We start from the raw sequence: 26794 nt of genomic DNA on the forward strand, positions 1-26794 counted from the left end.
GTTTTGTATAATCTAGAGCCTTATGTAGCCTATATACTCACCTTCTTGGGTCAATGTCAATGTCAATGGGTTAGTATACAGCTTTTAGGTTTATGGTCACTTTAGCGTTCATTCCACTTATTAACGGATGTGTTTCAAAACTTAAGATGCTGTCCACTAAGACGGCATTTCTGGGCGATATGATGCCTAAAAATGCTGACTGGTGCACGCCTAGGGGGGCGTTCACACCGAGCGCGTACTATACGCATGCGTCAGACGAACCTTGCGTCGCGGCGGCGTCTCGAGCGTTTTTCGTCGAGCTAAAAACTTTTGAAATCGCACCTCGAGACCCCTCCGTTCTGTTCCGTTTTGCAGCATTTAAACACAAGAACGCTTGCTGCTAAATACCTCAAACCGCTGTCTAAGTAGGCAGCTGATTTAGGTTTTGAGACAGCACATATTCACAGAGTTCAAGAAGGACTTTCCTGAATTGCAGGTAGATCTTTCTGAAGCCAGGGGGGGAAATGATGTAACGTTTACAGATAAATCTGGATTTTTTCATGGGGGAAAACCTCTGAGAAACCTTCTACAGGAGAAAAAAGTTGGTTCAAATCCAGTTCGGCTCAGGGAGGAAAATGGATCGTGTTTCGTAAAGGCATAACTGACTCCGTACAGGTGTGTCGACGAATGCAGGTAAGTGATTCAACGCATTTATGTTGTCTCTATTTAATTATATTCCCTTTTTTCTTTATAATTATAATTAGGCTATAATAAAAGGCACTGCCCACGTAATTATAACTATTAGGTTTCATATTTTTCTTCTTAGGGGAAGTCCGAGATTGTAAAATGTATTTCTTTCAAATGGAGCTTTAAAACAATATCATAAAAAACAAGAGTTGATTTTCCCCATAATAGTCGATTAATACATAGCCTAAGAATTCATTCGAATAGAATTTTATACATTTAAGGGTAGCCTACACTAATGATGAAGTTCGGCTTATTTCCGCGAATCGGTTCTTTCGAGCAGTGTATAAAACTATTAAGTGATTCTTTCATGTCACAACGCAATTAGCCTACAGTCTCTAGCACATTTCAAGCTCGTGTGTCTCAGTTCAGTTTGTTGCAGCCAACATGGCTCTTAAAAACAAAGTACATTTGTACGTAAATACAATTTTATATAGGCCTAATTAATTTACTTCTTATTTTTTAGCTACAAACATTTCTGCACTTAATGCTATTTACTTACTAATCAATCATTAACTGAAGAACCGATACAGTCATGAACGAATTGTTCAGACGGTTTTGTGAACCGGTTCAATTGATTCTTTTTGAAAGATTCGACTCGCAATCGTAACCTATACGTTGTAAATTTCTTAATTCCCCCTTTTCTTAAGAGCCATTATATTAAAAGGGGAACTGAAATCAAATGCGCTCTTCGTAAAGTTGAATTCTGTCCTATAGGAGAGATGGGGAGCTGTTGGAGATGGTGCTATACAACGTGCACCTGTTGCATGTCTGAAGATGAGAAGAGCGCCTTGGCCATTCACAATGAAATAAAAAAAATCCTTGCTGACCAGAAGAAAAAAGAACGGAGAGAAATCAAAATACTTTTATTAGGTAAGATCTTTTTACCTATTAAAATATATTTAAAAGCGCAACTATGGACACTGAAGAAATCACTCAAGGAGATGAGATCAGGTGAGTGGATCTGGAGTCATCTTAACTGTAAAGGGAGTAAACCATAATTTGGAAAATACATGTTTATGCATGTTCTTATTGACACGGTGAAATGGGCATTTTGAAAAAAGGCTAGGGCCTGTATATATATATATATATACTGTCAAAAAAATTTTTTTTTGGTTTAACTTAAGTAAGTTAACTGGTTGCCTCAATTTTGAGTTCATTGAAATTAAAAATGTTAGTTAATACAATGAAGGAGATTACAACATGCAGTAATATGTTTTTTGCTATAATATTGATCATTCTTAACTGCATTACTGTTGGATACAATCACCAAGCAAGAATGGCATATTATTGTTGTGACTAATTAAATGGAGGTAATTAGGGTGTTGTAAAGAATATCACAGCATGACAAGTCATTGTTGTTGAGCCACCTATGGAGATAGTTGTCAATAGCAAGTTAGTATGAATGATATCAAATTTGTCTCGTGATGTCTTGAGTGACACATTCTTGAAGTGCTCAAGAACATTAGAAGGACATGCCTGAAATGTGTTTTCTTGTTCTGTCGATTCCCTTGCACTGCTCACACTGATTTGATGATGTTATGTGTGATTGTTTGCCTGTCAAATATTTGCAGTTTGAGTTACCGATAACTAGTTAACGCTTATCTGCTCAAATCATCAAATGAAAACAATAAGAGAAATAGTTGTAGACTTTACAGCAGAGAAAGTCCCCCGATGGTGAAGGCATCCAAACACGTCCGGCCACATGCTTTCTGACAGGGCACGTCTCCAAATGTCAGTCTGAGATTCAAACATCTCGCTTTGTTACATGACAGATAACATTCCTTTGTGCATGAGAAAAGCCTCAAATGCTATCATCTGCACCTTGAATTCTTTTCGGTTCTCTTTTTGTCATGCCGTGACCTGGTTTCAGTACTAGTGTTTGACATCCCTTTTCTTTTTCATGTAATATTTACTTTTTTTTTTTTTTTTTTTTGGCCTGACTTTATATTAGGTGTCTTTAGATACTATTGTACTTATGTCAATGCACTTATTTTTTTCATCTTGTATTGCGAAACACTTTTGCCACCAGAGTGCAACGGGCGGGTTCCGGAAGTAAAATCTCCATTCATTTTCTCCATAAGAAAATTGATTTTGAAATTAACGATAATTTATAAACCTTTAAAGACAGACCTACAGTGAGCCACGAGGTTGTTAATCCATGGTATTTGCTTCTGCTGAAGCTGCCAGCCAGCATTATTTCAGCTTATTTTTAAAATAAGAGTTTAACAGTGGAATTCCTGATGAAAAACCACATTGCCCATGATGCTGTACAGAAAGCTCTAAAAAGCTAAACGCGCCAAAAGAGCTCTTTAGCTCTGCCCACTCCCATGAGGCATTGCGAATGATGTAATCGAGTCGGTCTCCTTGAACTCTCAAAATACTTGATCCCCCTTCGCACGGATCCAACGACTAAAAAAGCTGTATTCTGCTGCCAGGGCCAGTAGTTGGCGTTGTCACTTTGTAAATAAACACTACATGCATATACTTACTACTACTTATGCAGTCCATCGATTTCGAAGATGACGTCACTTCTAGGATGCGTTGTTGGAGTGTTGAGGCAACCGCTGCTGTCGGCGGTGCCATTGAAGGTGGCTGTGAAGCCCAATCCGGGAGCCACATGTCCTGCCGCAGTCTGGACATGTGAGTGCTGAATCTGAGGATGGGTGCAGTTGTGGCTGGACGCAGTTGTGGCTGGACACGTTGGTGTCTGCGTTGACATAGCACAGTTCTGTGTTGGGACTGAAATACAGTCACAGCGCGCTGTGATTCGATCTGTTGGGCCCCCAGACCACGTGCAGAGCTCCATGCCTGGCGGTTGGCAGCTGTTGTTTCCAGGACTCCAGGGTTGATGCCGCAGCTTTTCAGGGTCGACTTGAGGTGGTCCTTGTAGCGACGCTTCTGACCCCCAGGTCTCCTGTTGGCTGCGTATATCTGCCCATAGAGGACCTGCCGGGGTAGGCGGTGGGAGGGCATGCGGATAACATGTCCAACCCATCGCAGTTGCAGCCTAGCAAGGGTTGCCTCCATGCTGCTGGAGTTGGTGCGCTGTAGGATGTCCGTGTGGGGGATTTTGTCTTTCCATGTGACACCTAGTATGCGCTGGAGGCATCTGATGTAAAAGCCCTCGAGACACCGAATATGCCTGCGGTAGGGAGTCCAGGCTTCTGCACCAAACAGCAGGGTGGAAACGCAGACTGCCTGGTAGACAGCCGCTTTGGTGAAGGTACGGAGATCTTTATTAACAAAGACTCGAGATCGAAGTCTACCAAAGGCAGAGGAGGCGAGGTTTATGCGTGCCTGGATCTCGTTGTCTATGAGGCAGGTGGGTGTTAGGATGCTTCCGAGGTAACAGAAGTGCTGAACAACCTTTACTGGTGTGCCATGGATGTAGAATTCAGGAGGTGTGGGGGTGGGGACCATGGTCTGTGCAATGATCTCAGTCTTTTTGATGTTGACTTGTAGGCCACAAGCTTGGTAGAGATTTATATTTTCGACCGCGTAATGGGATGCCTTGACGACAGCGGTGGGCCGCCCAGGAGTGTAGGGAACAGGTAATGTTTGGGTCACCTTTTCTAGACCCTCCCCCTGGCAGGGGGTGAGCAGTGCGGACCCTAAAGAGGGCTGCTCAGTCACACAAGAAGCTGCCGAAGGTGGACGCTGTTCCAACCCATCCACACAACGACCATCACGCATGTGCCGCCTCCGTGCAGGGCTCAGGCTAGAGGCTGCCAATCTGATCCAAGACCTGCCTCTGTCACATTTACCCTGTCGCCGAAGGGCTTGTACGGTGAAGTGATAGCATACGCAGAGAGTGGATTAATGTGAAGAGAGGGGGGCGCAGACCCTATCTCCACAGCTTCACTCCAGAATCCAATATCCAGTGGCAGGAGATGAACTCTAGACAACCAGATGGACGGTGGAGTTGCAGGGGGCTGCCAGGTCTCTGTCTGTTGAGCCTGCCTCTCGCGTGTCCCCAACGCGGCCTTGTCTTGAGGAGACGAGATGCTCACGGAAGACTACCCACAGAGCAGTGGAGGCAGCAGTCTTAGTTGATGGCGGACTGTACTCGCCATGTCGAGGAGTATCATTGGCATAAATGGAGTTTTTGCAGCGGATCTAGTGATGCCACTCAACTAGTCCCTCCATACCTGATAGACCTCCGCTGTTGGTCCACGACTACTTATTCGTCTGGGGACCACCGCACAGAGCCCCCAGCTTATTTCGTAGCTTACCTTCATATCTGAAGGGCTGTCCATTATCCGCCACCGATGGACGTGGTTGGTAGCAGTCAGCTCTCGCATATAGACTGAACACTTAATACACAAATTAAGTGTTTTCACAAATTTATGTTTTTGTAGTTTACACTGAGACTACAACGGTATCGTTTTCAAAAACGTGCACTTTGAAACCCGTTTTCAAAAGTTTGCATTTTCAGGCCCCCAAAACAAAGTTAAACGGCCAAATGAACGGAAAAGGAAATGAACGGCCAAAACGCACAAAAAGTTTTCCATTTTTAGTTGAAAACGGTGTCATATAAACACCCCCTTAATCAACATTTGTAAACGAGTAGCTTTATCTCTATCGTATTTAATTTAATTACGCTGTTCGCAATGCTTCATGGGATTGTAGTCCTTTCCCTCACTTAAATCCGTCAAACACACTGTCTTGTACCTTTTGTATTTTTGTCCGATTTTCAAATACTTTTCTGCTTTAAATCAAAGTTTGATTCACTTTGTTACTGGTTGGCTTAGTTCATGGCTTATAACACTTAGTAAGGATAGGGTCAACAGTATAATTATGGGTGTAATTACAGAATTAATTACAGATGTAATTACATAAAACATGTACACAAATAACTGCATTGTATCAAATGATTAAAATAAATGTTTGTACATAGTAGTTAAAGGCATTTAATATGAAGTAGGTCCTTTTATTCTTGTGGATTTCAGGCACTGGAGAAAGCGGGAAGACGACTTTTATTAAGCAGATGAGGATTATTCATGGCAAGGGCTTTTCGGAAGAAGACAGGCGTGGCTACACTAAAATGGTTTTCCAGAATATCTTCACAGCTATGAAGGCTCTGACAGTGGCGATGAACACCTTAAGGATTCCCTACGCTAACCCACAGAACGAGGTGAGCTGCCAAAGAAAAGCTCTAATTGTTTTTGAACCTCTCCCAGTTACAATATACTGTAAATTACTTTTTTACTTTATAAAAATGTATAATAGTTATTGTAAAATGATTATAAATTATTGGTATATAAAGTATTAGTATTACTAATATAAAATATTCATATTTAAATTAATTGTGTAAATATTTAAATCAATCTATATAAAATATATATAAATATAAAAAGGTATAATCATAATATAATACTATAAATATATATGATACACTTGTATTCATGTACAGTATATTGAAAAAAAAAATATATATATATATTATGTATATTATGTACATAATGTACATTAAAATAAAAATGATGAAATCCTATAAAAATGATGTAATATATTTATACATATAAAATGTATAAGCATTAAAAAATTATATATATATATATATATATATATATATATATATATATATATATATATATAATGTTAAAACAGAATAACTGTAAGAGTTCTCCTTTCCGACAGACCAGGATTACAAATTACAACCACATTATATTCTTATAAACAAGCCTCAATTGTTTATATCCTTAGGTATATGGGCAACAGTTTCAGGAAGTGGAGATACGTCAGATAACACATCTGGACAGAATGTATGTGGAAGGTATCCGTCGACTTTGGGCTGACGCGGGTATCAAGGCCTGTTACAGTCGCCGTAGAGAGTACCAGCTTCTGGACTCGACAGAATAGTAAGTATCTCTAACAAAAATTCTACTTGGACAGGGTGATCAGGACCCTGACATGAAGTCTTATATCATTCTGAAGGGTTTGATTTTTAAATGATGACCAGTTGACTGTACATTAGCATGTTTATTACATGAAAATAAATAAATAATATGGCCATGAAATATTAATTTAAAAGCCAGCTGTCACACGTATGCTCTGTTTTGTTTAGTTTCACTTGTTAGTCTCCCTGGTACTTAAATAGTTAACACCAGTTTTGTTTTAGTCAGTCATCCTCCATGTATTTAAACCCTGAGTTTCCTGTTTTTCTTTATCTGGTATCATCTAAGTTTAACGTGGATGTGTTTGTTTATTCTCCTGCGATCTCCTGTGTGTTCCCGGTTGGATGTATTAAATATTTTTGACTATTTTTGTTCCGTCGTCCGCTCTTTACAGCCAGTTCGTGACACCAGCAGAGTAATGCATATTTGTAAAACATATTGACCACAGAATGTGAACAATACTGACCTATCAGAATCAATTATTTCAGCGAGCTGTGAAAAAAATCTAGACATAATTATTAATATAAATAATTAGGATATGAATTATTGATATAATAATCAATATTATACTAACCTTTATTAATATATTATTATAATAATAATAATAGTTATTTTCTAATATTAAATTAATTAATAAAAAAAATCTATTTTATATGCATTTATTAAATTGAATATGCATTATTATTTATTCAGTTTTTACTAAATACATTTTTATCTAGATTTTTAAAATTAGAATTATATTTACAATATTATCTCATATATAAACATTAGGTCATTTGTTTTTTAAATTATATTATGATATTAATTTGCATTTATTGAATATTAAATGATTACGTTTATATAATTACATTAACTAATATATTTCTAACATATATATATATATATAGATATATAAAAATACTGTTATTGTATCAATAGTACCATATAATGTTAATAATAAAATGTTGATATTAACAATAATTTTGACCGTTTCATTTTAAATTGTCTAATTAAAAAATCACTTTAATTTCCCAGTTAAACCGAGCAAGTAATTTTTGTGTCAAAAGCATAAAATGTTGAAAAAACCCTGAAATAGTTTGTGCAGATCCAAATGGCACCATTGGAGGGCAATACAGTTATATCTTTAGACAAGCATGCAGGGCAAGTCAGTATTTCCCTCCATTCTCTTATATTGACGATTGATGCTTTGATGCTTTTCAGTTCTCAGATTGTCATAGTATGTTTTTTTGTTTTTTTTAATGCCGTTGACAGACCTGAAGCCCTTTAAATTAAGTCAGTGCTGCATTTTGTTAAGCAAATTTCCTGTAAAGTACATCAGGGTGTTCTTGTTAATCGTTACCTAATCACTCCTTTACACAGTTCTGCATGTCCTTCTCATTCTCTCCTCCTGCTTCCCCGATCCTGTTTTCAGTTCTACAAACCTGGCCGTGATAAGAAACACAAACAAACCTGGACGTTTAATTAAACTGCCGTTTAAAGCACAAACACCAATAAAGCAAAAGGCAAACATCATGGCACTTTATCACACTCGCACAGTTCTGAAATGTAACGCTCAAGTATGTTGCGTTTTTTTTTTTAGCTATATGACGAATTTGGACCGTATTGCGGCCCCAGACTACATCCCATCAGCCCAGGACGTGCTGCGAGTCCGATTCCCCACCACAGGCATCAACGATTACACCTTCAGCGTGGAGAAGATCACCCTCAGGTACCGTAAGCATATTTCCCCCCAGTTTCACAGACGAGGCTTAAGCTAGTCCCAGACTAATGCATGTTTGAGCTGAACTTGCTCTGACATATCTTAAAATATCTCAGTGCCATTGTTTTGCCTCAAGATGCACACCAGTAATGTTTTCTCAGGCACGTTTATAAAAGCTACTTAAATGTCCAAACTGAACTGAGGCATAATCCTGGCTTAATCTAAACCCTGTCTGTGAAACCGGGCCTTCATATTTATAAAATATTTAAGTTTTTATTTTTCAAATTATTTATTCATTTTAATTAAAAATTTGTATGATTTAAAGTCACCAGGAAATTAAAATGGACAATTCTTATTTTTGTATGGAATATTGTGGTATTTATTATAATTGATTTATCCACATAATTTTTTTTTTATATATATATATACATGCGCCCTCGTAACTGTTTACTGAAGTGTTTGCTGTCGAGAGGGCGGGACAACATGTCACTCACATGAGATCGACCAATAGCAAACCACAACCATCCAATGGGCAAAATCAAGTCCCACCCAACATTTTGTATTGCTCAAGAAGCCATTTCATAAAAAAAAAAAAAAATCACAATAGGGAAGAAAAGACTGTTGCAACTTTGCAGAATTTATAGCTTTTCATAAAAGGGATAGTTCACCCATAAATTACCCCATGATTTACCATAAAACTTTTGATGGCCAAACAAGATTTTGAAGCCCAAAAAAGTGCATCCATCCATCATAAACCTACTCCACACGGCTCCGGAGGGTTAATAAAAGCCTTCTGAAGTGATGCGTTTGTGTAAGAAAAATATCCATATTTAAAACTTCAAAAACTAAAATAACTAGCTTCCGGCATACGCAAGTCGACTTACAAGTAACCCCTGATGCGATGTATGACGTAGCGATGACGCCTCTCGCGGTTCAGACAAACAGGGCTCGGCAACAAACTCAAGCTCCTCCAGCATTTCTTTTTAAAAATCCTCGTTTTAGACTTTTATTTTGTGACCGGTGTTTTGTTTTGCTCTATCCTCTGCCTTTATTAACCCCCCGGAGTCGTGTGGAGTACGTTTATGATGGATGGATGCACTTTTTTGGGCTTCAAAATCTTGTCCTCCATTCTCTGCCATTATAAAGCTTGGAAGAGCCAGGACATTTTTTTTTTTTTATATCTCCGATGAAAGAAGAAAGTCATATACACCTAGGATGGCTTTAGGGTGAGTAAATCATGGGCTAATTTTCATTTGTGGGTGAACTATCCCTTTAAATCGTGAACCCCCTGCAGTTCCGTCACAAACCTCTAGGGGTCGCAAATCGCAGTTCGGGAAACCCTGCTGTAATAAAAATAAGATGATTTACTTTCTGCCTGGCAACCACCTATAAAAAACACCTTAGCAATAGCAATGATTTGACAAGCTTAGTGAATATTCTAGCCTTGTTGTGGCAAGTTTCAGAAAATGTAAATTGTGTTGAAAAATGTGAGTTTTATAAACAAGACGTGAGTTGATTTCCTGATGCTGTCCAGTATATTTTGAGGTAGACAGGTTTGATTTATGACAGCAAGGAAGTAGGAACAAATCAATAGGGGTTTACAGTTAGTGTTGAATGTTTTTGGTTTAGACAGAAAGTTTCAAGAATAAACAATTTAATCTCGATCTTACCACTTTTGTTCCCCGAAGGATTGTAGATGTTGGTGGCCAGAAGTCAGAGAGGCGGAAGTGGATCCATTGCTTTGAGAATGTGACATCGCTCATATTTTTAGCCTCCCTCAGTGAGTTTGACCAGGTGCTGGAGGAAAATAACACAGAGGTGAGCATCTCCATCGCCCCGGTCTGTCTGTATCTCTCTCCTTCCTTCTCATACTAATCAATGGCTTTGATTAGCATATCTTGGGTCGGTTTCGCCCGAGTCCCGAGTCATATTTCACATCAAATCCAAAGAAAAAAAAAGAATGTGCATAACTCTCAAAATCAGTGTTTCAACTGCAGAAAGAGGTCAATAAAACGGCTGGAGAACAATGTCACTTAACGTTATTTACCTCAGGAAAGCCATTTAATTACCATAGCATGTTAGTTAGCTAGAAAAATTAACTATATAGAGGAGTATTTTGCTAAGTATATGCACTATATTACATATTATATTTTCACTCATATCATTAAAAAGTATTATAATGTTATTATTGTAAAATCCACATCATATTAATTTGAGCTGTTAATTTGAACCTTTAATAATAATGCCAGGTTTCACTGTTTGTTTAGAGCATTAGTTGAGAGATTTTTTTTCTTGAGAAAAATTAATGTAGCTACTGTACCCGATATGTATCCAAATTAATCGATATTGAATCAAGATCGGAATCAAATCGCAAGCTTATGAATTAAATTTGTGTCAAGCACTAATAAAAACAGTAGCCTACCAGTCATTGTACCATGTAAACATTGTGACATGTTGTCACTAAACTTAATGAAATTCCATGAATTCCAAAATGTTTTGACAATCACAATACACTTATTTTAACCCCCCTTTCCTTGTTTCTCACTCCAAGCTAAACTCAAAAGTTGGCAGCCCTGTATAAATCAGTACTGTTAACTAAAACAACTACTGTTAACTATACAAACTAATATTTTGCTATTAAAAATAGTTTTTGTTAATTCAAATAAGGCTGAAATAAAATTAAATACAAACATTCGATGAAAAACTTAAAAAATAATAATAATTAAAATTACTAAAACTGATATTAAATAAAGCTAAATATAAATATATAAAAATGACGAAAGCACACAACAAAATGACTAAATCTTAAAAAAAATTAAAAAATGTTTTTATTAATATATTAATAAATGATATAATAGTATAAAAATACTATACATTAACATTACTTTAGTATTATAAATAATACTCAAATAACACTTCATAATCTAGTCTGGACACATGATTTTTTTCCCATGATAAATTAAATAAAAATTCAGTACAATAAATATGAATGTATTTATTTTATTCAATTAGAGTATCATTTTCTTATTTTGTATGGAATACAAAAAACAGGCTTCATTTTATTTCAATCATGACAACTCTCTGGATAGATTTAAAAAGCATTTATTAATTAGAATGGAATGTACATTGGTTTAGTCTTGGCAGACTAGATCTGCTACACTGCTGCTGCATGAGTGAAGGCTACTGCCGAAACATGCAAATAAATACGGTGAATAGAATGTGAGCTGCTGCAAGGAAAATAGGGAGAAACCACTAGCAGATCTAGGCAGGTGGTGCTGGGGAAGGTGGAGGGCTAGGAAAATTCCCATGACGCGCTGATTAACCTTTGCTCTGAACGCTTCCTCTCTCCGGCTCCAGAACCGCATGAAAGAGAGCTTGTCGCTCTTCTACACCACCATCCACTCGCCGTGGTTCGCCAGCGCCTCCATCATCCTCTTCCTAAACAAGATGGACATCCTGGAGGAAAAGATCAAGACGTCTGACTTAAAAAGTTACTTCCCAGGCTTTGGAGGTATGGAAAGAAGGGTTTGCGCACTAACAACTTAGTAAATAGGCCCTGACCTGTCCTGCCCCTTAGGATGGGAGTATGTAGGAAACAGAATTGATAGAGCCGTTGGAACAGGTTTTGCTTCACAGGAGATGGGTAGGACAGATCTCTAGCCAATAAAAATGCTTAAAACTATTACCTCAAGCTCCATTTACAAAAATGGAATGCGAAGTTGGCCTCTTATCCATAGCCATGACCACGTCCATATTCTCCTCTTTCACTTCCTCCTCTTTTTTTTCAGCGCACATTAAAAACCACAAGTGTGATTCATCTATTTGTTTACCACTAGTGCATGCTGATGACATTTTATCCTTCTATACTAATTTGCTTTGTAGTCTACGATTCAATGGGTGTCATCATCGTACAGTCTACATACATGTACCCAAGTTTATAGATCCATGTCGTTCAGTGTGATTTGTAATGATCTTATAGGATTGCTGAAATCACACATTTTTGTGTGAATTTGTCCATTCAAGCGCAAGACTTAAAAGAGAACTTAATATTCTGTCTGAGACGCGGCTTTCCATGTGCGCGCAGACACAAATCTTTACACAGCACGAGTTCTCTTTTGTGTATTCTTGCGCTTGAATGTTTAAATTGGCGAGGCTTAATATATTTTTGGTTTAACTTAAATAGTTGAGTTACCTGGTTGCCTTTATTTTGAGTTCATTGAAATAAAAACATTTAGTAATGGAGATTGGTTCAATCAACAGAAACTCAAAATATTATGTTATCTAAACCACATTAATTAAGTTGATTTGACAAAAGAAAAAAAAGTTGATAATCATGAAAATAATTTTTAGTGTAGTAATAACAGTAAATTATGCATAATAACAAGTAACCCTAAACCAAACCATAACCGTAATGCCGCTTTTCCATTACCAGTACCAGCTCAACTCGACTCGTCTCGGCTCGGCTCGCTTTTCGGTCCGTTTTCCATTGCAGATAGTACCGCCACAATAGTACCTGGTCGTCATAGCGACGCCGCAGGAAACTGCCGTGACTTAATCTTCTACGCGACACACACCCGCTACCCACACACACAGGACAATGGAGGAAATCGAGTGTATGCTGTTTTTGGATGTTTTTGTTTTTGTTTTTGCTGTTTTTTTATTCAGGATACTCCGTCTGGCGCGTGCAATGATGACGCAGTGAATAGTGACGATTCTCTCTGACCAATCAGCAGTCTGCCGTGTTTTCACGTCACATTTTAGAATCGCCTCAGCTCGCTTAGAACCTCGCCGGAGGTGATACGAAAAAAAGTACCTGGAAGCAGGTACAGGTACAACTTTTACACAGTGGAAAACCAAACAAAGTCGAGTCGAGGCGAGCCAAGGCGAGCTGGTACTGTGTAGTGGAAAAGCGCCAAAACTCTGTAGTAGATAGCAACATGTGCTGTTCAGGTCTCACCTGCGCTCGTGCGCTATCAACACCAATTGATGACCATAAATGACTGGTCATATTAGAGTATACGGCACGCCTGTTGAACAAAGTTTACAGAGAGTGACTGTTTTGTCCACGTTTTTTTGATCATCGCTGTTGTAGTGTATTGGGAAGCCAGAATGCGAATGTTTTTTACTGAGAATCATTGCACCCCTAATATATACATATATTACATGTTTACAAACTTTTATTAGATGTGATTAATTGCGATTAATAGATTTTATATATATATATATATATATACACACTGTATAATTTTGTTTTTATAAATAATTTTATATAATATTATATTACAAATATTTTTTGTGTTATATAAATAAAAATATATAAAATATTTTTTCACAATATTACTGATCAAATAAAGAAATAATCCAATTATTTTTTATCAAAGAAAAGTCAAATTAAGATGTATAAGGAAAGCATTTTCCTTTTTGAGTGAACTGGCCCTTTAATACAAACGAACTTTGAGCTCCACTGACTCTAAAAGGGTTAAATATTAATTTTCAAGCAGAAGCTCTTGACAATAGTGATTTTAAAAATGTTTGCCTAGTCAGATTCTCTCTCTCTCTCTCATCTTACCTCATTCTTCCCCCTTCTTCAATTTGCTTGTGCTCCTCCTATTTCAATCACTCATATCTTTTCATACTCGTACTAACCCCTCCCCTCCTCTGTGGTTTGGTGCCACCCTCAGGCAAACAGCGGGACGCACAAGACGCCAGGAACTACATCAGAGAGATGTATAAACAGAAGGCCGTGAATACAGAGTCAAGGGATTGCAAAAACATCTACCCTCACTTCACCTGCGCAACGGACACCAATAACATCCGGATGGTTTTCACTGACGTGAAAGACACGGTCCTGATCAAGTCTCTGCAGGAGTACGGGGTGCTTTGAGCGGCCCGTGAAGCACCAGTTTTTGCCAATCTAATAAATGACTTTGGAGGGATGCACAAAGGATGGCTTGAATTATTTTTCCTTGTGCATCCCCTATGCTTTTCTTTGTCTTTCTCTTCATCTTTTCTTATATACCTACTTCTGTTTGTTTCATCATTTTGGTGGATAAAAACATCTGCATGTTCTTACGGTGTGACACACTTTCCCCTCGTTCCAACACTGACAGTCTGCTTAAAGTGACATCACTCTGAAAGTATGAGGATTTACACCTAAACAGCTGACGGATTATCAGCGAGTTCTAGTTTCGAGGAGGCGGCGAGGAGAATACAACACCGTAGCTGCCAGCGAGACTGACCTGAGACTGATCTGATATTTGACTTTACTGATCACTTAAATAGAGCAAGAGTCACTGCACTGCTTTCTTTTCGAAATGAAGCAAAAAAAAAAGTCCTTTATGTAATATGATCTACTATTTTTACCACACAAGCAAAAATGGTAGTTAGTGGAAATGTTTCTATTTTGCTTATTTTGGTCATTTAAAACAATTATATTATTTTAGAGCAATATAGTCTCAAAATGGAGCTTATACTGTTACTTTCCTGTCATGCAAGTTTAAGTTGTGACTTTGTGTATATATACAGTAGGATGGGTTACACTTTATTTTAAGGTGTCATTGTTACAGTGTAATTAAACATATAGCCTAAGTACTGAGTAATATAGTAATATATGAACTATAGGGTTTGGTTCAGGGTTAGTTGCATGTAAATCCATAATTTATTGTAAAAACTCAAAGTAAAAAGTGATTAGTTGACTCAACTTAAAAAAATTGAGGAAACCCTGTTGCCTTAAAATTATTAAGTAAATAAACGTCATACTTAATCGAAAAAATGACGTAACGTGGAATTGTCAAGTTCACATAACTTAATTTTTTCAATTAAAGGTGCATTGCGCAAGTCTCTGAGTTTTTGCAGAACTATGCCCCCTTCTGGTGACACACGAAACTGCAACCAGAGTTGTGCACGCGGTTACGTGGAGTTTGCGTTGGAGAGGCGAATCCCTCTTATTTATTTTACTGTACAGGATTATAGAGGCAATCACAGTGATCATAGAAGGGCTCATTCAGCCCATCAGGCAATTGTTTAAGCATGTATGGGTTAGAAAAACGGGTATTTTTAACATGAAAAGTTGCTTAATGCACCTTTAAGCATTACGTTTATTTAAATAATGATAATTTTTTTAAGTTAAGTCAACTGATCACTTTTTACAGTACGTACATGTAACAAGGACTCTGTAAAATAAAGTTTTACCGTATGATATATATATATATATATATACACAGTGGTGGTCAGAATTAATGGCACCCCTGGTAAATATGATAAAAAATGTCTGTAAAAAATAAATCTGCATTGTTTAACCTTTTGATCATTCATTAATTTTTTTTGTGCAAAACTCTAACCTTTCATTGAAGTAAAAGAATTGAAAGTGTGTGGGGGGTGGGGTGGGGTGGGGTGGGGTGGGGGGGGGATTAATCATCCATCACAATGAGTAATAACATTGTACAATTTAATATACCGTTGGATCTTTAATGTTGTGGGCATATGTTTTTTGCTGGAGGTCCTGGACATCTTGTTCAGATACATGGCATCGTGGATTCTATCAAATATCAACACATAAAAAATCGAAACCTGACGGCCTCTGCTAGAAATCTTTAATGGGCCGTGGTTGGATCTTCCATCAGGACAACGGTCCAAAACAAACATCAAAATCAACACAAAAATGTGTTACGGAGCACAAAAGGAAGCTTCTGCCATGACCGTCCCAGTTCCCTGACCTGATGAGTGGAGTGAACTGATGAGGAGAAGCACCAACATGGATCTGGGAATCTGAAGGATCTGGAGAGATTCTGTATGGAGGAATGGTCTCTGATCTCTTGTGAGGTGTTCTCCAAACTCATCCGGCATTATAGGAGAAAATTCAGAACTGTTATCTTGGCAAAAGGAGATTGCAAAAAGTATTTAATAAAAGGGTGCCAATAATTATGGCCAACATGTTTTGGAGAAAAACTTTTATTTCATAATGTGATTTCCCCACCCCCATTTCAATTGTTTTACTTCAATGAAAAGTTAGATTTTTGCCAAAAAAATTCATGAAAGATCAAAAGGATAAACAATGCAGTTTTTTTTTTACAGCCATTTTGGATTATATTTACCGGGGGTGCCATTAATTCTAACCACAACTGTGTATATATATATATATTAGTATAGTTCTGCTGAAAGTTCTGATGGTTTATTTGTTGTGTATAAACAAATGCAATAGTATCTTTAAACATAAAACTCTTATTAGTTCAACCACACTGGAATATATATGTATTTATTTAGTATTAATACATAGAAAACTCTACTAATTAGGCAGGGTTAGCTGTTATTTAAGCAATTAAATGAATCGAATCAGTCCATCTGCTGTTATTAAAATTAGAAATCATTTCTAATATTAGTGTGTTCACTGTGAATCGGTCAGGAAAGATATATGCCATCTGTTTATAATTACTGATAAATAAAAGAAAAAACATGTTATGTCCTGAATTATAATAACAAAAACTGGAAATGCAACAAGTCTAATATTTATGCTTATAATCATCACCAGCATCAAACTAGAAATGAGGCATTTTCCATGAATAGGGTATTCAAATATACTAATACAAATACAAACGTTTTTTTGTTCCTCAACAAATGGTTGATGAAGGAGGTGGTTAATCTTCAGAAAATACTTATTGTGAACCTCAGAAGGTAAAAACTACATTTTACATTTTTATTGTCTATTCATTTTACATGTAGTTTGCCATTTTTGCAACCCTGTTACCAATAAATTATATTTAAATTGTGTCTAAAAACGATTTGAATACAATTTGTCGCTGCAATTTCATACCAATAAGCATGAAATAAACATAAAAGAAAAAAAAGGGTCGCACTAAATGTCTAAATGAAGCTGTTACTCAGGAGCTACATTTTAGGTACTGATCAACATATTTCCCATGAATCAAATAAAAATAATTTCGCACAAAAATTTGGGTAACAGTTTTGTGCTTGATGATTGAAGTCAACACTACAATTTGTATACAAAATTTGATCTCACTTGCTTCTCTGCATGCTGTAGAAAGACTTAGATGTGTTATGTAAAAACAAGGTTACACTTTAAGGTGTAACAGTGTAATTATACAGGACTGAGTAACGAGTAGTACTAATTAACTTGATGTACTTATAGAATAAGAGTTTGTTTTAGGGTTAGTTGCATGTAAGTATGCCTAATTTAAAGTAATTATAGTAGCTACATGTGTAAAAAGGACATTGTAAAATAAAATAAAGTGTTACCAAAAGTTACTCTAATTATGTTTCGCCTCTAATGCAAAAAAACAAAAACAAAGTGTACCTTATACATGGAAACTGCCTTTAACTTTAACATCATTAAACTGGTTTTCTATAGTGAAATGTTATACCTTTTGTTTGTTCTTTTCCTTTTTTTCAAATCCAAATTTCGGTTGAATTTTATTTCCCTTTTCCTTGTCTTTTTTATCTCAATGTTCTCCAACTCCACCCTATTATGATGCCAGGCCAAAAGCAAAACCAGGATGAAGCGATGGACTACATCAGTGATCTGTACCTTAAAGAAGCTTCAAGCCGTGAAAAACGAAGGCAAGAACGGAAGCAAATTTACAAACACTTTACCTGTGCAACCGACACTGACAACATCCGCAAGGTCTTCTATGATGTCAAGAAAACGGTTCTCATCAAGGAACTGCAGTCTTACGGTATGCTTTAAGATACTGAGGGGCTTCATCTGAACTGCTTCCTGGAAAGACAAAGAAATTGTGAAGCTCACCAAATAAGTTATAGGTTGAATGGATATGCCTATGAATGGATACAGCTAATTTGAACTCTACTGACTGATTCATTGCATTCAGCAATATTTTGTGTCATTTTTTGAACCATTAAACGCAAAATGGGACTGTCATTACACTGAAATAAATTAGTAATATTCTGTTGAAAAAGAATATCACAAAATATCAATAACTGAAAATAAAGAGGCACTACTGGCTATGCGTATAAGACAATATGACAAGGATTTCAAGAAATGGACAAAACGTCCCCTTTTTATGGTATAATGCTAGATTGTCCCTGAAATGTATATACTGCAAGTCTCTTTGAATAAAAACGGTTTGCTAAATGACAATTAATCAAGTATTCCATGCGTTTATTCCATATTTGCACACAATAGACCCAATATTGCACACTATAAATACATCTATTTCAGTTGAACGCATAAAGAGGGTCAGATTGACCTGGCATGCAGTGATTTCTTTTAATATTTTATCAATGAAAACATTTATTTACTTGGTATTCCATGAATTCTTCAAAAAAAAAAAAAGGGGGCCTTTTTTTTCTGGCCCTCATCAATATAATTTTCATATTTCTTGGTCATAGGATGAGGAAAAAATATTTTTGTATCATTACCTCAAGAATGCATAAAGGGGGTCTAATTGACCCGTATTCATTTCCTATGAAATTTTGTCTCATCATTATTTTTGGCTACATTTTTGTCAATGATAATATTTATTGTCTTAAAACTTTATGGATTACTTAAAAATCTGTTGGGACTTTTTCTACTCTGAGCCAAGAATGTGCCTCAGACACTAACCCTGTCTCCTTAGTCCTTCCTATATACACTATAAAAATGTGTATGATCTATAAGTTCTGACAACATGTGTTTTACATCTCTTTAACTCATCAAACTAAGTTATTCCAGATTCAACTCATTTTAAGTCAATTTAATGTAATTTAAGTTGAAATGACTTAAACATCCAAGTTGATTGTACTTAAACATTTAAGGCAGCAACTTTTTTTTTTTTTACAGTATAGTAGGTGAAAACCAGAATGTGAAATGAGTTGTATGTCTGAATTCACATTATTCATAAAACAGTATAGGGTAGTAATAAGTATCCAGATGACCTACTACTTCTGACAGGATTCTGGTTCATTTCAAATCCAAAAGGATGCAAAAAGTCAACATGTTGCATTGTTTGTTTGTTTGTTTTTTTATTTCAAGGAAAAATAGAAATAATTTTCACACAATAAATATTAAAATTAATTATTGGTAGTTTACGCAGCATACAGGATATGTCACCAGATAAATAAATAAAAAGTTAAGTCATCCTAAATTAAACTTTTGATCAAAAATTTTAAAGTATGACATGACGAAAAAAATGAAACAAACAGCCAGGGGGGAAAAAGCCAGAAATGTATGCACCTCTTGATGGAAATAAATGTTGTAATGTTGTTTCCATCAAAAGGTGCACATTTTTGATTTTGTATTGTCAATGCAAGAGTCCAGCACTCTGTAAAGTCTCCTCCAGCACATCCCAAAGACTTTCAATGAGTATAAGATCTGGACTCAGAGGTGCCATTTCATGTGTGAAAATGATTCTTCATGCTCCTTCCCAACCATTCTTTCACAATTTGAGCCTGATGAATCTTGACATCTTGGAATATGGCCATGATGTTTCTTCCAACATGGTTTATTAAGAAATGAAAAGCTACACACTCCATAATTTAGGGTTAGATGAACTGTTGGCAAACATGCTAGAAACATAAACACTGCAATAATGATCCAATCATAGAATCTTAAGCATTTGCCTATTTAAATACACACAGTGACTTTTGCATAAACGCACACAACCATTCAAAAGTTTGTGGTCAGTATGATTTTATTTGAAAGAAATCAATACTTCTATTCAGCAAGTAGACATTAAATTGATCAAAAGTGACAGAAATTGTAGAGTAATGATTCTGAAAATTCAGCTTTGAATCACAGGAATACATTTACATTCTGAAACAGTTCTTTTAAATTGTGATGATATTCCACAATATTACTGTTTTTACTTTGTTTATGATCAAATATATGCAGCCTTGGTGAGTATAAGAGACTTCTTCAAGCACATTTAAAAAATCTTATCGACCACAAACTTTTGAACGATAGTGTTGGCCTATATATCATACAATTATATAGTCAGTATACCTATATAATATTAAAGAAGTGTAAAAGTCTGTGGAATAGCACAACAATTTATTAATATATGATTTAAAATGAACGTATGTCTTGAGACTACAAGACAACAGAAATAAACACCTGTATTAAAGGATAACTGTCACCAAAATGCAACCTAGGGTATTTTTGTTAATCTACCCGAGGCAAACTTTCGTTTGAAAGCATAATTAGGATGGAAACGCCACTTTTAAGTTTGACCGTACTTTCGTTTTTGGTCAAATTGCCTTTTGAATGGGAGTGGTAGGGGCACTACTATGATAGCATCAAAAATAGCTATTTTTAAAACACTAAGAAGGCTCGACACAACATGAAACTTTACTCGGAGTATCACCAGGGGCTCTACACATGAACTCGAGCATTGAGAACATTGTTTGTGTACACAGAGTTTACTAAAAAGAAATATTTTGAACAAATTCACTGTAGCTGTGTCCGCCGGCATTTTGACAGTCAAAAATAGTCGATCTCCGAATGCGAATGAACTGACGCTGAATTTTAGTATTGTTTCTTATATGAGCATCCTTTTTCAAATACAAGGTCTATATTGATTTTCACTAACGACAAAACAAAAAAATTATCCGTGAATTTATATGGAACTAAGGTTTAGGAGCTTTCCATCTTTACTCTCCTCCCTGTTCCGTTGCATTCGGAGATCGACTATTTTTGACTGACAAAATGGCGGCGGACACAGCTACAGTGAGTTGCTCAAAATCTTTCTTTTTAGTAAACTCTGTGTACACAAACAATGTTCTCAATGCTCGAGTTCATGTGTAGAGCCCCTGGTGATACTTCGAGTTTCATGTTGTGTCGAGCCTTCGTAGTGTTTTAAAAATAGCGATTTTTGATGCTGCCCCTAGCACTCCCATTCAAAAGGCAATTTGACCGAAAACGAAAATACGGTCAAACTTAAAAGTGGCGTTTCCATCCTAATTATGCTTTTAAACGAAAGTTAGCCTTGGGTAGATTAACAAAAATACCCTAGGTTGCATTTTGGCGACAGTTATCCTTTAATACGGAAAGTATCTGCGTGGTCTGTTTCCAGAGGGATCCGTTCAGCTCCATCATAAACCACTCAAGCTTGAGGATATTCTTGCTTCACTTTCTCCTCTACACTATAACTTCCAGAGCCATAACCTATATTTGCAGAACCTACCAGGGGTCCAAGTGCTCTCTAAGCAATCTACAAGCTCTTTTCTATGGGTTTTAGACAGTAATAACAGGGTATAGGTTGTAGGTCTTCAACTGGAATAACTGGAAAAATGACATCACACCAAATTTCACCTCTTCTCCTCTCTATTTATTTGATAAATGGGTGAAAGTACTTGAGCGCACATGGGTGGTTTGATATTCATTACTATAGAGTCCACTTGTCACACTTGTACAGGCTCTTTGTGACCCGAGTGAGAGAAGAGCCTCTAATTGCTTATAATTTTAGCATGATGTAGAGCACAGTGACATTCTCACATGCTTTTAGAAGGTGTTTGAAAACAGACACTCACACTTGCTGTGATTCACTACTCTCTATTTGTCTGATATGAATGTCTAACAAACATCACAGGAGAATTTTGTCATTCTGAAAGCCATGAACATCATCATTTTGAGCATATCTCAAATTATGTACTTGTGTTTAATAGCATTCTGTAGTGGAAATAACGACGATAGAAATTTCATTTTTTGAATAAAATTATTTTTTTTGCGCTATGTTGGCTTTGCAACCTGCAAAATCATGCTAGCAACATGTTTAAATCATGTTAGCAATGTGCTAAATCATGCTAGCAACATGTTTAAAACATGGTAGCAATGTGTTTAATCATGTTAGCAACCTGTTTAAAACATGTTAGCAATGTGCTAAATCATACAAGACACATGCTCGCAATGTGTTAATTCATGCTAGGAAAATGATAAATCATGCTAGCAACATGTTTAAACATGCTAGCTATGTGCTAAATAATTCTGAAACATGCCAGCAATGTGTTAAATCATGGTAGCAACATGTTAAATCATGTTAATAACATGCACACATGTTAAAGTCATGCTAGCAACATGTCAAATCATGCTGCAATGTGCTAATTTATGTTATAAACATGCCTGCAATGTACAAAATCATGCTAAAACATGTTAGCGACTTGAAACATGATAGCAATGTGATAGAACGTTAACAAAACTTCTTTGAGAAAAACCTTCTATTTTCAAGCTTTAAGTTATTTTAAGGCATTGTCAAGCCAACATCAACGTTTTTCACCAAACTTTACTCATCTAGTCTTAAAGCTAGTGTTTTATCTGCCCTAAATACACAAACTATTGAATAATATTTAGAAAAATTTTGCATAATTAAAATTGTTAGTTAATGCAATGTGACCTTGCATGAACATTTTTAAACTAACATTAACAAAGGTTAATAAATACTGTAAGAATATATTATTCATTGTTACTTTAATGCATTAACTAATATTAACAAATTAGACCTTATTGTAAAGTGTTACCAAAGAAATAAACAAACAAAAATTAATTATGACAGTAAAAAGTTTCCAAGAGTGTGATATTTATATAATTAAAAGAAAAACATTGAAATTTGTTTTTGAAATTAGATTTATACTTTATACTACAAGACATTAATTATTTAGCATTGGAAGAGGTGCTATTTAACAAATTGAACAAAATAAATATTAAATAAAATAAATTAATAATAAAAAAATCAATAATAATGATGCAAATTTCAGGAACTTTTGCTTGTGGCAAGTGAAGCTCAGGTCAGTTTAGACAAACATACAATTGTATTTTTTCCTACTCAGTTTCATCTCCCACTGGGTTGCAATCACTTTGAGACCTCTAAAGAAAACGCTACAGATTGGAAATGCTCAGTGTCATTTTTCTAATGAGCCGCCCCATACACTGATTAGCTCATCTGGAAATGCATTCCATGGCCTGCTGACAATCACCCTAAGCAAGCTGTTCAAGCTCATGTCTAGAATCTAGATCTTTCCTAAATCCCCAGACCCAATTTAAGATGAAATTAGGTGAGAGAGAGGAGTCCGAAGATGAGAGCAACGAGGACAGCAGTTCGGAGTGAACATGGATGTCTCGGCTGCTTTCTTGGGTTTGGTGAAAGCCACACAAAGGATGGTCCACAATCTTGTTGAGTATGTCAATTTTTCTAGCAAAATATATGGAAGATGAAAAGTGTAAGCCAAATTTATGTAAAAACAACTGAAAAGAATGACAAAGGCTTTATTGAAATATTACTAATTTCAGCACATCAGCCATATAGTCGTGGCCAAAAGTGATGTCCGGCCTAAGAAAATGGACATCTCCACCCTTTATTCTAATATTATTAAAAATGAGTTAAAGATGTTGTAAGCATATTGCATAGTTGTGCTTGAAGTCAATTGTTGTATTTATTATAACGCAATAAAACATACCAAATTGAGCCGACATCATTTTTGGCCAGGCTGTCATACAAAGAAAATATGAACACACGCAAAAAAAAATTAAGAGAACCAATGTAATATTAATAACAGATTATGTTGTGGTAATTATTATGTTTTTCAATGCAATTTTGCATTGTAAAAAAAAAAACCTGTAGCTTTGGTTTGTCTTTTTGCCAAATAATTTTGTCAGATAAATAAATACCTTAACCAAATAGAATTTTTCTTTCTTCATATATAGAATATTTCTGTCATGACAACTCTCTGAGTGTTTGGCGTGGTAAGGGTATGACCAGGGTTTGAAAATAACACCTGCCAACCCGCCAAATGCGAGTAAAGTAAAGCCAGTAAAGTAAGCCAGACATGCGCAGATTCTGCTAAATACGCTGTATTTAATATATCATGATGACTCGCGAGTTGAGTATTTGCGCAGATTTGGATTACACGAACTTCCCCAGCAAAGTGAGTAAACATAATAAGTAACAGGCCAAATTGGCAAGTGATTTGACAGCGTTACCCGCCACAGCTGATTTTGACTCGCATTTGGCGGGTTGGTGGATGTTAATTTCAAACCCTGATTGCAGCAGCTGCTGCTGCTTTTATTCCTTATGCTACTATAGATTATTACTGCTGCTGCTTATATTGCTGCTGCTGTAGATTATTGCTGCTGCTGCTTTTATTGCTTCTGCTGCTGTAGATTATTACTGCAGCGGCTTTTATAGCTTCTGCTGCTGTAGATTATTGCTGCAGCATTTATTACATTTTAGTCTTGCGGGATCTCGTCACACCCCTACTGCATATTATTCCTGCTACTGCTGTAGATTATTTCTGTTACTTTTATTGCTGCTGCTGCTGCTGCTGCTGTACATTATTGCTTCTGTAGATTATTGCTTCTGCAGATTATTGCTGATGCTTTTATTTCTTCTGCTGCTGTAGATTATTGCTGCTGCTGCGGCTTTTATTGCTGCTGCTGTAGATTATTGCTGCTGCTGCGGATTTTATTGCTGCTGCTGTAGATTATTGCTGATGCTGCTGCTTTTATTGCTTCTGCTGTAGATTATTGCTTCTGCTGTAGATTATTGCTGCTGCTGCTGCTGCTGTAGATTATTGCTGCTGCTGCTACTGCTGTAGATTATTGCTGCTGCTGCTGTAGATTATTGCTGCTGCTGCTTTTTATTGCTTCTGCTGTAGATTATTGCTGCTGCTGCTGCTGCTGCTGTAGATTATTGCTGCTGCTGCTGCTGCTGCTGCTGCTGTAGATTATTGCTGCTGCTGCTTTTTATTGCTTCTGCTGTAGATTATTGCTGCTGTTGCTGCTGTAGATTAGATTATTGCTGCTGCTGCTGTAGATTATTGCTGCTGCTGCTTTTTATTGCTTCTGCTGTAGATTATTGCTGCTGCTGCAGTAGATTATTGCTGCTGCTGTAGATTATTGCTGCTGCTGCAGTAGATTATTGCTGCTGCTGTAGATTATTGCTGCTGCTGCTTCTGCTGCTTTTATTGGTGCTGCTGCAGATTATGGTTGCGGCGGCTTTTATTGCTTCTGCTGTTGTAGATTATTGCTGCAGCTTTTATTGCTCCTGTTGTTGCTGTAGATTATTGCAGATTATATATAAAATCATATGTATATTTACAGCACATATTCTATTTAGTATGTATATACAGTAAGTTATATTGCACCTTGCTTATGGTTGTTCTTTAATTGGTTGACATTAAGTTGCTAAAAAGATAGAAAGAAAATTGATCTTGCAGGAGCATTCAACATAAAGTGCATAAAAACACAGGTAACACTTTACAATAAGGTTTCATTAGTTAACATTAGTCAACTACTTTAGCTAACATGAATTAAGAATGAACAAGACTTTTACAGCATTTATTAATCTAAATTAAAGTTAATTTCAACATTTACTAATACATTATTAAAATCAAAAGTTTTATTTGTCAACATTAGTTACTGCACTGTGAACTAACATGAACAAACAATGAATGACTGTATTTTTTAAACAAATATTAACAAAAAAATAATAAATACTGTAACAAATATTATGTTCATTGTTAGTTAATTTATTAACTAATGAAACCTTATTGTAAAGTGTTACCAAAACAGCTATAGAAAATAGGGTAACACTTTATTTTACAGTGTCCTTGTAACATATGTTACATGTTCTTACCATAGTAATAACTATAAATTATACATAATTACATGCAACTAACCCGCAACCAAATCCTAATCCTATAACCCTATAGTAAGTATCCTAGTTGCTTAATATTTCTCAGTACTTAAATATATAATTACACTGTAACAATGACACCTTAAAATAAAGTGTAACCGTAAATATTAAATAGGCTACACTGAAAACGTCGTTTTCTTTCTTGGTCTATTTTTTAAGAATTATCTGAAGAAAACGCAAACATAATGATCACATGACAGTGCACGCCTTGACTTTGACTCACTGGAGCATCTGCAATCACTCAAAGTGTCATGAAAGATTTGCTCAGCCGATTAGCATGCGAATGTACCCAAGGAGCAAGTCAGACCAGCCTGAAAATACTTCCTTATTGATTTATGAACAGAAGATCCATTTATTCTGAAGCGCTGTACAGCGTTCTGCCAGAAACGCACCTAATTGCATGTTTACAGATGTTTAGGGTGATATTTGATACAGCCGATTATTTTTATCATGGTAAATGTTCAGTAGTTTATGCCAAAATACCATAGCCATGGTAAACAATTATGTGTAAAGCCTAATAATAGGCATATTCGCAGACATGGCACCAGTTTACCTACCCACGCGCACTAATAGACAGCGAGCCGGAAACGCGCACTGAAGTGCGTCTTGATGTGTGATCCGGCGGCACTGGTGACTGTCATTCTCCGTTAGTTGAGCTGACACTCTCCCCGCTGGGCACCTCCTGTGTGCGTGTGTATCAGCTTCCTACAAGCGACAGCCGTGGCACAGCCAGCCTCACTGGCCCTGTCAGAGCTCAGGACGCCTCGTTAGATCTGCTTGCCACTCCGACAAACTCTGCTGCCCTTCTCCATTGCCTGAGATCAGGGTAGATGTGA

At 36.4% G+C, this 26794-nt stretch overlaps 1 protein-coding gene and 1 long non-coding RNA gene across 4 annotated transcripts; one reads left to right on the plus strand and one right to left on the minus strand.

Annotated features, from left to right (window-relative positions):
* Positions 1-206: 206 nt before the first annotated feature.
* Positions 207-18435, plus strand: LOC311296042 (guanine nucleotide-binding protein G(q) subunit alpha-like). Of its 3 annotated transcripts, none has more exons than XM_084417698.1 (8): positions 207-672; positions 1441-1596; positions 5676-5860; positions 6433-6587; positions 8203-8331; positions 10011-10140; positions 11680-11833; positions 17814-18435. In XM_084417698.1, exons 2-8 carry the CDS (start codon positions 1446-1448, stop codon positions 18020-18022), a joined length of 1113 nt encoding a protein of 370 aa, XP_084273824.1. In that variant the 5' UTR covers positions 207-672; positions 1441-1445; the 3' UTR covers positions 18023-18435. The 3 variants fall into 3 exon arrangements, with proteins under 3 accessions (XP_084273824.1, XP_084273825.1, XP_084273826.1); XM_084417699.1 differs by lacking the exon at positions 17814-18435 and adding an exon at positions 14004-15404; XM_084417700.1 differs by lacking the exons at positions 207-672; positions 1441-1596 and adding an exon at positions 3505-3949.
* LOC311296043 lies at positions 11647-26739 on the minus strand. The gene is made up of 3 exons (XR_014628465.1): positions 26516-26739; positions 17929-18052; positions 11647-11778 (listed from the first exon to the last, which is right to left on the minus strand). It is a non-coding gene; the product is annotated as an uncharacterized lncRNA (long non-coding RNA).
* Between the last annotated feature and the right edge of the window lie 55 nt (positions 26740-26794).

The sequence above is a fragment of the Rutilus rutilus genome (genome assembly GCF_951802725.1).
Source record: "Rutilus rutilus genome assembly, chromosome: 8".
Classification (NCBI taxonomy): domain Eukaryota; kingdom Metazoa; phylum Chordata; class Actinopteri; order Cypriniformes; family Leuciscidae; genus Rutilus; species Rutilus rutilus.

What these genes read in the sequence shown, in the direction of transcription:
- LOC311296042 (XM_084417698.1), top strand. Translation starts at nt 1,446, where the DNA reads ATGGGGAGCTGTTGGAGATGGTGCTATACAACGTGCACCTGTTGCATG. An exon ending in GTGGAGAAGATCACCCTCAG is followed by an intron (nt 8,332 to 10,010) that starts GTACCGTAAGCA and finishes TGTTCCCCGAAG; the next exon opens with GATTGTAGATGTTGGTGGCC. An exon ending in TGGAGGAAAATAACACAGAG is followed by an intron (nt 10,141 to 11,679) that starts GTGAGCATCTCC and finishes CTCCGGCTCCAG; the next exon opens with AACCGCATGAAAGAGAGCTT.